This window comes from Cervus elaphus, chromosome 1 (genome assembly GCF_910594005.1).
Source record: "Cervus elaphus chromosome 1, mCerEla1.1, whole genome shotgun sequence".
Taxonomy (NCBI): domain Eukaryota; kingdom Metazoa; phylum Chordata; class Mammalia; order Artiodactyla; family Cervidae; genus Cervus; species Cervus elaphus.
Window position 1 is genome coordinate 93059407 of NC_057815.1, and position 15583 is coordinate 93074989.

Sequence of the window (15583 nt, forward strand, 5' to 3'; positions counted from 1 at the left end):
AGCCATTCTGACTGGCATGAAATGGTACCTCATTGTGGTTTTGATTTGCATTTCTCTGATAATGAGTGATGTTGAGCATCTTTCCATGTGTTTGTTAGCCATCTGTATGTCTTCTTTGGAGAAATGTCTGTTTAGTTCTTTGGCCCACTTTTTGATTGGGTCTTTTATTCACAGATGGAATCCAGAGGGAAAAATCAACCAGAGTGGAAACAGACTACATTGGTGGAATTCATCTTGCTTGGCTTCCCTGATATTTCTGACCTTCAAGGATTTCTTTTTGGGATGCTTTTAATCATGTATAGGATTATTATGATGGGAAATAGTCTCATTATCATAATAACCAAGATGGATCCTTCCCTCCAGACTCCCATGTATTTTTTCCTAGGGAATTTTTCCTCCTTAGAAATATGCTATGTATCAGTCACTGTCCCTGGGTTATTGACAGATCTCAGTAGATAAACTAGAAATATATCCTTTCTAGCCTGTGCTTTTCAAATGTATTTCTTTCTGGTGTTTGGGGTCACAGAAGAAGAGTGCCTTCTTCTGACTGCGATGGCTTGTGACAGGTATGTCATCATTTGCAACCCTCTGCTGTATGCTCTCCTCATGGACAGTAGGCTGTGTGTCCAACTGGCCGCTGGCTGTTGGGTCAGTGGAATTACTACATGCATAGGATTTACTTACCAGATCTCTCTACCCTTCTGTGGCTCTAACCAGTTGAATCACTTCTTCTGTGACGTACATCCAGTGCTTAACCTTGCTTGTGGGGACACTTATATGATTGAGATATTGGTTGATGTGATTGCTGTTCTAGTTGTCACTATTCCTTTTATGTTGATGCTTGGATCTTATGTGAGAACAATTGAGACCATCTTGAAGCTGCCTTCAGCCACTGGGCAAGCCAAGGCCTTCTCCCATCTCATGGTTGTGGCTTTATTCTTTGGATCAAGACTCATTACATATTTAAGGCCAAAGTCCAGTCATTTGATAGGAATGGACAAATTTCTCTCTTTTTTTTACACCATTGCCACACCAATGTTTAACCCTATGGTATATTGTCTGAGAAACAAAGATGTTATGGTGGTTTTGAGAAAATTCCTACTAAATTGGACTGTGATTTAAAAATATTAATTCATAAAATTTGTTTCTTATTCATTACAGTTTCCACTCAATTTCTGTTATTTTCCCATTAGCTGTGACTTCATATTAAAGGTAAATGATCTGTTATTTTTATATCATGTAAACTCTGATGTTATTTTAAATAAAAAATAATCTCAAACTCTATTCAGGGTATTGAAATCTTTGGTATAACACATAGCTTTCATTAATGGGTCTTGTGAACTCTTGTTGCTTTTTAGTTTTGCAGAACATTGCCTATGTTTTCTCTTTTCAATGAGATTATTCAACTTTCTTTCTCTAGTCCCAATGTATAGCCTGAAAACTAATAGGCATCAAATTAGCTTTATCAGATGAAAAGACTAAAAGCATGGTGTAGCAGGCCTGGTATTGATAGTTACACTAAAAGATGAGTGTTTGAGAAAAAATTATATTTGAGGCATCATATTCAAGACACAAAATGTTAACTCATTGGCAGTTGTACCTCTGCTGACTGTAGAGAACAATGGGAAGAAGCAAAGATCATTTGTTGCATTTAATTTGAGAAAGGCTTTCCAAATTTTCCATATGTGCTGGTAAGGCATCTTCATATACTGGTTTCTGGATGTAGTTTTCATGTCAGAACATACTACCTGCATGAGAAGAATATAGTTTTTAGGAGAACCATTATTCTGATTGATAAAGGGTGGCAAAGAGAGATTTTCCAGCCATGGCTGACTCGCCGACCTCTTGGATACAAGATCACTCCTGCAGAGATTTCCTTCAACATAACATGCAAAGAAAGCCTTCCCAAATTTGATTCTCTGGTTTTGACCACTTATTCAGGCTCAAAAATCTTATTATTTTTTTAATCTTATTTTTAACTCAGTGATTTGCTCTGAATATTCCTTTTAACATTCTATCTATTATTATTTGCTTTGAGATATCCTTATTTTCCTCACTGAAATGGTGACTGAAACCATGAAATTAAAAGATGCTTGCTCCTTGGAAGGAAAGCTATGGCAAACCTAGACAAAGTATTAAAAAGCAAATATATCACTCTGCTGATAAAGGTTCATATAGTCAAAGTTATGGTTTTTCCAGTAGTCATGTATGGATGGGAGAGTTGGACCATAAAGAAGGCTAGGTGCTGAAGAACTGATGCCTTTTAATTGTGGTGCTCAAGAAGACTCTTGGCAGTCCTTTGGCATGCAAAGAGAGCAAACCAGTCAATTCTAAAGGAAGTGAATGCTGAATATTCATTGAAAGAACTGATGATGAAGCTGAAGCTACAATACTTTGGCCACCTGATGGGAAGTGACAACTCACTGGAAAAGACCCTGATGCTGGGAGTGATCGAGTTTAGGAGGAGAAGGGGGCAAGAGAGGATGAGACGGTTGGATGGCATCACGGACTCAACAGACTTGAGTTTAAACAAACTCTGGGAGATGGTAAAGGATGGGGAAGCCTGGCATGCTGCAGTTCATGGGTCGCAGTCAGACACAGCTGAGTGACTGAACAACAGCATAGGATATTAAACAAAGCTCCTTGTGTGTATATATACAGATGCACATGCAGGCACACACTCACACACATACTATGACCTTGCTGGTCATCTATTTTGTAAAGAATAGTTTGTATCTGCTAATCCTAAACTCCAAATTTGTCCCCCCTACCCTTTTTTTCCTTTGGTAGCTATAAATTTGTTTTCTATGTTTGTGAGTCTCTCTGTTTTGTAAATAAGTTCATTTGTATCATTTTTTAGATTCCACATATAAATGATATCATACCATATTTGGATATTTGCCTTTCTCCTTCTGACTTGCTTCATTTAATATGATAATCTCTAGGTCAATCCATGTTGCTGTGAATGGTATTATTTTATTCTTTTTTGTGGCTAATATTCCATTGTGTATATATGTACAATATTTTTATCCATTCATCTGTCAACAGACTTCAAGATTGCTTTCATGCCTTAGCTATTGTAAATAGTACTACTATGAACATAAGGGAGCATATATCTTTTCGAATTATAGTTTTATTCAGATAGATACCCAGGATTGTGATCGCTGGATCATATGGTAATTCTATTTTTGATTTTTAAAGAACTTCAATAAGCTTTCCACAGTGGCTGCACCAGTTTGCATTCCTACCAACAATGTGCTAGGATTCCCTTTTCTCCATAAGCTCTGTAGCATCTATTGTTTGTAGATTTTTTTTGTTTGTTTTTTAATGGTATCTATTTTGACTGGTGTGAGGTGACACCTCATTGTAGTTTTGATTTACCTTTTACTAACAACTCTTGCTGTTGAGCACCTTTTCACGTGCCTGTTGGCCATCTGTATGTTTCCTTTGTAGAAATGTCTAATCAGGTCCTGTCAATTTTTTCTTGGATTGTTTGCTATTTTGCTGTGTTGTTGTTATTGAGTTATATGGGCTGTTTGTATATTTTGGAAATTAAGCCCTTGTCATTTGCATGGTTTGCAAAAGTTTTTACCCCGTCCTAAGTTGTCTTTGCATTTTCCTTATGGTTTCATATGCTGGCAAAGGCTTATATGTTTCACTAGATCTTATTTACTTATTTCAATTTTTATTTCTACTACCTTGGAGAGTGAACTAAGAATATGTTGCCATGATTTATTTATTTCTCTGTGCAAACAGACTCTCTTTATATGAACACCCAGTGTGATTCATTTCTCTTTGTGATTTGTGTTTTTGGTATGGAATATTTGTAGTTTAAATTCTTTGTAAGATCAGAATCACAGACAATTTCAACAAACAAATGTAATTACAGAATTTTAAAAGTATGTTTTTTTAAATATATTGTCTTATTTAATCAGAGTAGAGTATTTAAAAGGGTTTTTAAAAAGGGTTGAAGTGAGTGTCATTTTCTTATTTATTTCACTCAGTTACTGAGTTGGAATAAAGGTTAAACTCACTGAGACAAGGGGAAGGGTGAACACACACATGAACACACATAAACTCAAACAGAAAAGGAAAAATAATAACTTGCTAGTGGGCTCTGCACCCTTTCGGAATATGCTAAAGCTACAAGGAAGCAATTAAACAGCCAATTAAAATTAATATCTTATAAACATTGGGGAAACATTAAGGTAACAAAGAGATCAATAATCACATGAGGATGCAGGATCCACATCCCGTTTGACTGCATCTAACTGCATGTGATCTTATTTTAACTACCTCTGAGATTAGAGTTTATGCCTTCAGAGGACTGATGCCACAATCGAGACCTGTGATCCCATCCTCATGGTTACCCAAGCCTCTTCAAGGAAGACAAAAGAGAAGGCAGCAGTGTGTATGTGCTGAGAAAGTGTCTCAGATATTTACGAAGAGGTAATTCCAAATTTCTCTGCTTTTCATTTCATTTAGAAAATGAAAATCTTCATTTCACTTTTGTGCCTCAACTGAGTTATTTGGCTTTCTAATGAAAAAAGAAAACAATAAACTAGACAAGTTAGTAATGGGAAGGATGCTGCTAGGTACTTGGCACTGCCATTGACTGATGGGGACAGGTACAGTGTGTACTAATCTTAATACATGGCTTTAATTTGATAGTGTGCTTTGCAATGAAAGAGTTGTTTGGTTTAATTTAAAACATTTCAAAATCATGTTTATGAATACGGAAAATGTCAAAATGGTGATTATTTGAAATGGATTTTTTTTACTGCGTGGGGAATAGAGAAGCGATTTTCAAGTGTTGATGCACAGATTTTTTAAAATTTATTTATTTTAATTGGAGGCTAATTACTTTACATAGATTTTAGAGTTGCAGAATATGCATAATGGTCCTGAGGAGAAAAATTTGCATTGAGTTAAACTCACATACCTGTTCAGACCATGGGAGAGACTTCAGCTAGAATAGTTTGGTACTTTGCATTTTGGATGTAGGCTAGAAGACAAAGTATAGTATATATTGCATTTGCAGAAACTGAAGTGAAATATGTGTACTTAGCCCAATAATTTGAGAATCCTTCAACCCAGGTGTATTTTAACATGGAGAATTGTTTAATAAATTCCAATGCTTGTTCTTGGAGAAGGAAATGACAACCCACTCCAGTATTCTTGCTTGCAAAAATCCCATGGACAGAGGAGCCTGGTGGGCTACAATCCATGGGGTCACAAAGAGTCAGACATGACTGAGCGACTAAGAACAATGCTTATTCATCTGTTCACTAATTTTCTTCTTGCTTCACTTTTTCTATATATTATGCTCTGTTATCCTAGATTTATTTTTTTCATGTGTAACTAATTTTATTAGGCCTACTACTTCCTGTAACCTTTTGAGAGGAAAATATTAAGAGTGAATTCAAGGTTAAGCATAAAATTTCTGTAATAAATGGCCAGAAAAAATTATACTTTGCTCACTGAGTTCATCCTGTTGGGTTTGGCAGACTCACTGGAGTTACAGATTACCCTATTTTGCCTTTTTTCTGTGATTTATACACTTACAGTTGTGGGGAATGTTGGAATGATTCTCTTAATCAGAACTGATTCCTGACTTTACACACCCATGTATTTCTTCCTGGCTAACTTGTCCTTTGTGGATGTTTGCTATTCATCCACCATCACCCCAAAGATGCTGGTAGATTTTTTATCAGAGAAGTCCATCTCCTTTGCAGGCTGCTTTCTGCAGATGTATTTCTTTATAGCCTTGGCCACAACTGAATGCATCCTTTTTGGGTTAATGGCCTATGACCGCTATGTGGCCATATGCAACCCTCTCCTTTACCCCTTGATCATGTCCAGGACGGTCTGCCTGAAAATGGCCACAGGGGCTTTTACAACAGGACTGTTGAACTCCATGGTTCTCACAAGTTGTATAAGCAGCTTTCCTTTCCGCAGTTCCAACGCCATCCATCACTTCTTCTGTGACAGCCCCCCAATTTTTAAGCTCTCCTGTTCTGAAACACACCTGTATGAAAGTATCGTGTCTACCTTTGCTGGTGTGAGTATCGTTGGAAGTCTGCTGGTGACCCTCACCTCCTACTGCTACATTCTCTTCTCCATCTTCCGTGTGCACTCAGGGGCGGGGAGGCGCAAAGCGTTCTCCACGTGTGCGTCTCACCTGACAGCCGTCATCCTGTTCTATTCCACCTCCATCTACACTTATCTGAGACCTACTTCCAGCTACTCCCTGACCCAGGACAAAGTGGCTTCTGTGTTCTACACAGTGGTGATCCCCATGTTGAATCCTCTGATCTACAGCCTCCGGAATAAGGAAGTAAAGAAGGCTTTATGGAATGTGATTACTAGGAAAAGGGTCCCTTCATTGCTGTGATTGATTAATTTTCTGAACTAAATAGAGTATATAGTTTAACTTTCAGAAACTGGATCAAGCTTATCTTCATTACAACTTAATCTGTATAATCATGTTCTGGTAATGTTCATGGACACGAGTCCTGTTAGGTATAACTTATCAATTTAGGTAAGATCATGAAACTTTTTTTCTAATCAATGTATGTTTTCCTATAGGTTTCTAAAATGTGATTTATTCATAAAGCTGTCTTGGTTATAGAAATAAAGGGTTAAGTATATGGAGATAACTTTTGCAATGTCACATGAATCTAGTTGTGTATTATATTTGTAATTGTCAGCTTTTTTACTGTATTTTTTTTAACATTTATGATTTGGAAAGGGTTGTATATATCACATGTGCAAAAATGCTTTCAATGTAGATTTCCACTTTATTGAATTAGGGCTATAATGCTTAAATTTAAAATCAGTAATATCATTTAACTGCTATAGTAAACATGTGGACTTTCATTTCCTTTATCCCCCAAAACATATACTTATTCATTAAAGAATATATAGGAATTTGTTTAAATGTATTTTGTTTAGAAAACTGCTGTCTGGTTAGAAGGCACCAATTGCAACAGCTTTTCTTCTCTTCACATCTTTTCTTCTCAAAAATTTCCTGTTCTCTCATATTTTCTCTCCCAGACTGATACACATATTATACACAAAGCCGCATGCACACGCAGTCAGCTATAGCAGAGTTTAATCATTGTATAGTTCAAAGTAGGTAGATCGATCTTTGAAGGATAAAACAGACCCATATCCTTTAAAAGAGTCTCATGGATTTCCTGATAATGGAAGTATTCTCCCAGTCACCAATTAAATCCATTAAAGTTAATCCGTATATTATATTAAAGGTAAGCAATAATATATAGGTGGAATTGAGTGGCATGGTAGAATTCTAGGGGAAATTGAGTGGGATTCAGAGCTTGCTAAGATGCTAACCACACTGAGAGCTTTTGGAGGGATATTCCCCGTGGCTCTTCCCTTGTCCTTGCTGCTGAAATTGCTCCTGAGAGAAGTTGCAATATTCAAGTCATCTGCGATATAACAAAGCAGATCTCATGACCTGTCACACCATCCAGTGCCCTCTGCTGTTCACATCTTCCAGCTGGGTCTGATGAATATTCATGTAGGCATGTAGTCAGAAGTTAGTGTCTCCTTCTAATTTATTTCACTTAAAAACAGAGCCTCCATTTGGCTCAGTTGGTAAAGAATTTTCCTGCAATGCAGGAGACCTGGGTTCGATCCCTGGGTTGGGAAGATCCCTGGAGAAGGAAATGGCAACCTATTTCAGTATTCTTGCCTGGAGAACTCCATGGACAAAGGAGTTCAGCAGGCTACAGACCAGGGGGTCCCAAAGAGTCAGACACAACTGAGTGGCTAACACACTCACTTTCAAGAACAGAGCTAGACTGAAGGTTAACTCCAGCCAGACAAGTGTAGGGGTACACACACACACACAAAGGGAAGGATCATAATTTGGTAGAGGATTATGGAACCATTGGAATAAGCTAAAACTTCAAAGAAAGAGACAATTAAATAGATCTTTTTTTTTTTTTTTAATTTGGCAAGTAGCTTTGAAATAACAGTGAATCAGAAAGTTCCATATAGTGTTTAATCACATCTACTTGCACGTGATCATATTTAAATACTTCTGAGACTGCAGTTTCTGCCTTTAGAGGGTTCATGACACAATCAAAACCTATAATCCAGTCCCCTTGGTTACCCGACCCTCTTTAAGGAAAGCAAAATAAAAGGACAGCAATATGCACATACTCAGAATGTGTCTCAAATTTTTACAACGTGGTAATTCAAAATTTCACTGCTTTACATTTCACTTAAAACATGAAAATTGCATTCTTTATGTTTTTTTGTGTGCCTCATCTGAGTTATTAGGGGTTCTAGTAGAAACAGAAATAATAGACTAGACAAGTTAGTACTGAGAAAAACGCTGTCAAGTACTTGGTGCAGTCTCTGTCATTCACCGCCATAAACAGGCTACCACACGGCATTAATTTGACAGTGTGCTTTGAGAGGTGAACAGTTATTTGTGTACATTAATACACTACAGTATCATCATTAAGATTATGATAGATGTCAAAATATCAGTTATCAGACTGGGCTATTTTTCTTGCTACCTGGGGAACACACAAGTGGTTTCCAAGTGACCATGCATAAATTTTGGATTTGAAGAATATAGAGAGCAGACTTGAGGAGGAAAAAAAATAATAATTTCAGTTAAATTCAAATACCTGCTCAAAGAACGGAAAAAGAACTTCAGCAAGAATAGATCTGTACTTTGCATTTGGATATGGACTAGAGGGGAAAAAATAGATCATAGATGCTGCATTTGAAAAAGAACCTTAGGTAATGGATGTGTATTTAGCTGAGTCATTTGTGGATCCCTCAGTCCAGAATTAATAGAGCCAATTACTTAATAAAATCCAATGCTTATTCGTTTACTAATTCTCCTCTGACTCTGTTTACCATGCTCTGTTGTCCTAGGTTTATTTTCCATATATATTTTACTTTATCATTATTTCTATTTCTGGTAAATTGTGCAACTGGAAATATGCATGCCCAGTTTAAGTTTAAGCATACTGTATCTGTAATCAATGGGCAGAAAAAATTGCACTTCATTCACAAAGTTCATCCTGTTGGGATTAGCAGATACATTGGAGCTACAGGTTATCCCCTTTTGCCTTTTCCTGGTGATTTACATGCTTACAGTTGTGGGAAAAGTTGGGATGATCCTCTTAATCAGGACTGATTCCAAACTTCACACACCCATGCATTTCTTCCTGGCTAACCTGTCCTCTGAAGATGTTTGTTATTCCTCCACCATCACTCCAAAGATGCTGGTAGATTTATTATCTGGGAAGAAGACAATCTCTTTTGTTGGCTGCTTTTTGCAGATGTCCTTCTTTATAGCTTTTGCCACACCAAATGCATCCTTTTTGGGTTAGTGGCCTATGACTGCTATGTGGCCTTAAGCAACCCTCTCCTTTACTCCTTGATCATGTCCAGGACGGTCTGCATAGAAATGGCAGCAGGGGCTTTTACAGTAGGCCTGTTGAACTCCATGGTAAAGACCAGTTATGTGAGCAGCTTACCATTCTGCAGTTCCAACGCCGTCTGTCACTTCTTCTGTGACAGCCCCCCACTTTTTAAGCTCTCCTTTCTGACACACGTCTGCATGAAATCATCTTTTCCACATTTCCTGGTGTGAATATGGTCGGAACTCTGCTGGTGACCCTCACCTCCTGCTCCTACATTCTCTCTCCTAAAGTTGTCATCGGCCTCAACCAGCTGTGGTCCATGATGTTCATCTCGGTCAATAAATATTCATGCAGGCAGGCGGTTAGTAGTTATTTTCTCCTTCTGATTAATTTAACTCAAGAACAAATGTGGAATAAAAGTTAAAATTACTCTTCTAAGGGGAGGGATACACACAAACCCACACAGGGAAGGCCAGTAGTATGGTTGTAGGTTATATACCCATTTGGACTAAGCTGCTAACACTACAAAGAAAGAGGCAGTTAAATAACCATTTTTTAAATAAAGCAAAAACTTAAAAAAGACAGAGATCAGGAACCGTGTTATGATGAAGATCGCACTAGTGTTTGATTCCATCTCCCTGGGCGTGATCACATTTTAATTACTTTTGAGACTGCAGTTTCTGCGTTTAGAGGGTTGATTTCACAATCAAAATCTATAAGCCAGTCCTCAGGTGTACCCAACCTTTTTTAAGGAGAACAAAATAAAGAGGCAGCAATGTGTATATATTTAGAAGTTGTCTCAAATTTTTACAAAGAGCTAATTCAAATTTTCACCGATTTTCATTTCATTTAAAACATGAAAACTGTCTTTTTATTTTTGTGCCTGAACTGATTTATCAGAGATTTTGACAAAAAAGAAAATACTTGACGAAGTAAGTTAGTACTGGGAAGAATGCAGTAAGAACTTGGTACTGTCATTCACTGCCATGGACAGACACAGTGTCTGTTACGATATGTCATTCATTTGACAGTGTGGTTTGTGATGAGAATGGTTGTTGCTTTACTACAAAATCATTCTCAACAATATGCTGTGCTGTGATTAGTCACCCAGTCGTGTCTGACTCTTTGCGACCCCATGGACTGTAGCCCACCAGGCTCCTCTGTCCATGGAATCCTCCAGGCAAGCATACTGGAGCGGGTTGCCTTGCCCTCCTCCTCTTAACAATATAATGCATGCCAAAATTTTGGTTATTTGAAATGGGCTACTTCTGCTGCTTGGAGAACACAAAAGCAATTTCCAGGTGGTGATGCATGAATCAATGGGTTGAAGAACATACAGACTGATCTTGAGGAGAAGAAAAAAAATGTATTTGAGTTAAAGTTAAGTGTCTGTTCAGATGATATGGGAGAGACTTCAGCAAGGACATGTCTATATTCTATATTTTGTATGTGGGCTAGAAGAGAAAGAATACAACATAGACACTGGATTTGCTAAAAAAAAAAAACTAATCTGAAATGAAATATGTGGACCTTGACCAGTCATTTTTTAATCCCTCAACCCGAATGTGATACAACTGCTTAATAAATTCCAACGGGCATTCATTTTTTCTACTAACTTAACTATTATGTTAGTTTTAGTATTTACTATGCTCTATGACCCTAGCAGTTAGGTTTTCTACATGCTAACCACTGAAACTCATTCGTATTTGTACTATTTCCTGTAAACTTTGGGCCTAATGTAAATTTAAGCATACTATACCTGTGACAAATGGCCAGCAAAAAATTATACTCTGCTGACTGAGTTCATCCTCTTGGGATTAGCAGACACACGGGAGCAGCAGGTTGTCCTCTTTTTCTTTTTTTATGTGATTTACACAGTGACAGTTGTGGGGAATGTTGGGATGATCCTCTTAATCAGAGCTGATTCCCGACTTCACACACCCATGTACTTCTTCCTGGCTAACCTGTCCTTTGTGGATGTTTGCTATTCATACACCATCACCCCAAAGATGCTGGTAGATTTATTATCAGAGGAGAAAACCATCTCCTTTGCTGGTTGCTTCCTGCAGATGTACTTCTTTATAGCCTTGGCCACAACTGAATGCATCCTTTTCGGGTTAATGGCCTATGACCACTATGTGGCCATATGCAACCCTCTTCTTTACTCCTTGATCATGTCCAGGACGGTCTGCCTGAAAATGGCCGCAGGGGCTTTTACAGCAGGCCTGGTGAACTCCATGGTTCACACAGGTTATGTGAGCAGCTTGCCATTCTGCAGTTCCAACGCCATCCATCACTTCTTCTGTGACAGCCCCCCACTTTTTAAGCTCTCCTGTTCTGACACACACCTGCAAGAAAGCATCTTTTCCACATTCGCTGGTGTGAATATGGTTGGGGCTCTGCTGGTGATTCTCACCTCCTACTCCTACATTCTCTTCTCCATCTTCCGTGTGCATGCAGGGGCGGGGAGGCACAAGGCGTTCTCCACGTGTGCGTCTCACCTGACAGCCATCATCCTGTTCTATTCCACCTCCATCTACACTTATCTGAGACCTACTTCCAGCTACTCCCTGACTCAGGATAAAGTAGCTTCTGTGTTCTACACAGTGGTGATCCCCATGTTGAATCCTCTGATCTACAGCCTCCGGAATAAGGAAGTAAAGAAGGCTTTATGGAATGTGATTACTAGGAAAAGGGTCCCTTCATTGCTGTGATTGTTTCGTAAATTTTCTGCATTAAATAGAGTACATTGAAATTTGAAAAGCTTGATGTTAGTTAGTTTCTCATTAGAGTATTTTCTAATTAATTAAGTCCATTCATATTCACATACATGTATCCAATTATATATAAGCAAAGTTACTGAAGTTATATATGAAACTATGGAAGTGTCATCTAATCATTCAATATTTCCTTTGGGTTCTCAGAAATAGGGATAACTTATAAAGAAATTTGGGTTATGGAAATAAGCAATTCAGTGTTTAGAGTCAGAAGTGACAATATCACATGAAACTAGCCATGTAGAGTATTTGCAGTGGTCAATTTATTTTTTCCTGATGCATATTTTTTCACAATTTATAGTTTGTAATGAGTGTTATATACAACATATATCAAACTTTTTAAACTTTAAATTGATTCCAGTTTTATTTATGGAATTATTTCCTGCAGAGTTGCTTAAGTCTAAATTCAGGAATATCCTTTTAATAGCAACAGTAAACATGCCAACTATAATTTCCTTTATCCCTGGAAAAACACACATATCTGGTAAAGAAAAAAATATGAATTGGTGTAAAAGAGTGCTGTTTACAAAACTGCTGTCTGAGTTGAATGCACAAATTTATGGTAGTTTTTCTTCTATTCTTTGTTTTCTTCTCACACGTTCCCTAGCCTTCTCTCACTTACTCTGTTCCAGATGCTATTACTACAGAAACACAAAGACACATGCACACATACTCAGCTAATCACATTTCAAAGGAAAATAAACAGTATAATGTCAAGAAGGTAAAATGCAAATGGCTAAGTGTAGAAGAATAAAAACTCCAATATAAACTAGCTGATTTTATGTGAAAATATGTAAGCTGTCAATGGTTAATGTGCACATAACTTTACTGCAAATACGTAGTAGTAGTGATAATGTTAGTTGCTTAGTTGCATCCAATTCTTTGACACCCCACACTCTGTAGCCCGCCAGGCTCCTCTATCTGAGGGATTCTTCAGGCAAGAATACTGGAATAGGTTGCAAATATATAACTTATTGCAATTAGATAGCTTTATTGCCAATCTGTAACCTTATAGAAATAATTTTAAAACAAATAGCTTTATTGAAACTATATGGGATGTATGTCAAATGGATAGTGCAACACCAGAAAACAGAAATGTGGTCATTTTTTGCTAAACTGAGATATAATTTACTGCCTTGGTTTGGAAATTGATGTGTACTTATATTAGCGTTCTCTTTAAACTTTGTGATACTAGCCCTTCTGTAGACACATTGCTATGTCAAATACTCTAAATTTGTGAATTGGGCTCAAAGTGTTAAATCTCCCGAAATTGTATTATCATGCTTCCCTTTGTTATAAAACAAATAAGATGAAAAAATATTATTTATTAGTCATGGTTGCTTTGTGTGTGTCAGTCGTTAACTCATGGGTAAAGGAAAACAAAAATGAAAAATGCATACATACTTTTTATACATCTGTTTGATTGTCCTCTATCTCCCTGATGTCTGACTTTAAATTTTCTCCAGTCAATACTGAGGAAGATATGGAAAACAATTCCCAGTCTAAAAAAAAAACACAACTACAGACAAAGAGAGATAAATACTTTCTCTTGGTTCTTATTTGAACAGCTGCAATAAATAGTTTGGTTGAACCATCTTTGTATAACAGGCACTATGAACTCAATCACCTGTGGCCAGGTGAGTGCATTCACATGTTAGTGCAATGGCTATGTGGAATGTGGGAGATGAGTGTGAAGAATGTTCTTAGATAATTTATGCAGAGGGAGAGCAGAAAAAAAGTAGTGCATCTGTGCTAACTTGGTTCAACTCTGGTAAAGATAGGAAACTCCTGCATTTCTTAGATCTGAGTGCTCTAAAGCAGAATATTTGCAAAGAATTGGATGCTGCTGAGTGACAAACACATACCCATCCTAATTCAGGGGGAAGCTTCACTGTAAACAGTCATTCAGGGGCAGATTGCTTTGATATTTCCCACTGGTGACTTCCTTGGCTTCTGGCGTCATTTGTGGGTTTGCAGCCAAAATAGGGAGTAGCAGAATTCTAGGAGATGTCCTCTTGTTACCGAGCCCAAGTTCGCTCTGCTCTCCACACGACAGGCCAATGAATGAATCTGAGAGGCAGGTGTTGAGGCAAGGAAAATGACTTTATTCAGAGAGCAGCTGACCCTGAATAATCAGTGGAATGACTGATGCTGAAGCTGAAGCTCCAATACTCAGCCTGATGTGAAGCGCCGACTCATTGTAAAAGACCTTGGTGCTGGGAAAGATTGAGGGCAGGAAGAGGAGGGGTGACAGAGGATGAGATGGTTGGATGGCATCATCAGTTGTCATGAGTCTGAGTAAACTCAGGGCAACAGTGAAGGACGGGGACGCCTGCTGTGCTGCAGTCCATGGGGTCACGAAGAGTCAGACACGACTGTGACTGAACAATAATTGTCACATACGGCTGATTGTTTTCTTGAGGCCAGTTGTTTCCATGACATTTTCTTCAGCCATTTATTTTGGTCCCCTGGTCCTGGTCCAAATGCTCCTTTGATAATTCTTGCTTTGCTGACTTTATGGCCTTGTGTTTCTGTGGTCAAGTCAGGAGGAAGGAGCAGGAGATTTGCGGAAGGGGAACCCCTTCCAGAGCTCAAAAGGGGACTCACGTCTAACACTCAGAAATGAATTGTCCAAGGAGACACACTTGCTGACAAAGTAAGAGACTTTATTGGGAAGGAATGCCCAGGCAGAGGCCAGGATGGTGAGGGAACCCAGGAGGACTGCTCTGCCTCGTGACTCACAATCTAGGGTTTTATGTTAATGGAATTGATTTCCAGGTTGTCCTTGGCTGGTCATTCTGACTCAGGATCCTTCCTGGTGGTGCACGCATTGCTCAGCCAAGGTGGATGTCAACGAGAAGGCTTCTGGAACGTGGTAGAACACATGGAGTCTCCATTTGACTTTTCCCAGACTGTGGAAAATGTGACTTTTCCCAGATTGTTGATGGTGTCTTGTTAGTTCCTTACCAGGACTTCCTGTGGTAAAATAATTCATGCAAATATGTACTAAGATTTCTAGCCAGAGTGGGGAGTTTCAGTCAATGTGTTTCCCCCAACAGAAGCAATGAGAATGCCATGTATGTGAATCAGCAACAAAAATGCATATTAATAAAGAATGCAGATTTTAGTTCTCAGCAATGACAGGAATGTAGCCCACCAGCCTCCTCAGTACATGGAATTTTCCAGGCAAGAGTACTGGAGTGGGTTGCCATTTCCTCCTCCAGGGGATCTTCCAGACGCAGGGATCGAACCCAATTCCCCCACATTGTAGGCAGATGTTTTACCATCTGAATCACCAGGGAAGCAAGGTATAAGAAAAATGTATATTTGTTAGATATTAAAGAGGTCATCATGCAAGTATGTTCAGCATGGGTGTGTGTGTAGAGGGGCTGA

The 15583-nt window shown here is 38.3% G+C and overlaps 1 protein-coding gene and 3 pseudogenes across 1 annotated transcript; all 4 read left to right on the forward strand.

Moving 5' to 3' along the window:
* Positions 1-174: 174 nt before the first annotated feature.
* On the forward strand, positions 175-1122 carry LOC122674489 (annotated as a pseudogene).
* A 4330-nt stretch (positions 1123-5452) lies between these two features.
* On the forward strand, positions 5453-6394 carry LOC122674602 (annotated as a pseudogene).
* Positions 6395-9029: 2635 nt separating this feature from the next.
* Positions 9030-9837, forward strand: LOC122702898 (annotated as a pseudogene).
* Positions 9838-9893: 56 nt separating this feature from the next.
* Positions 9894-12127, forward strand: LOC122702904 (olfactory receptor 5F1-like). Its single transcript, XM_043916885.1, has 2 exons — positions 9894-9903; positions 11163-12127. Exons 1-2 carry the CDS (start codon positions 9894-9896, stop codon positions 12125-12127), a joined length of 975 nt encoding a protein of 324 aa, XP_043772820.1.
* The last annotated feature ends 3456 nt before the right edge of the window (positions 12128-15583 follow it).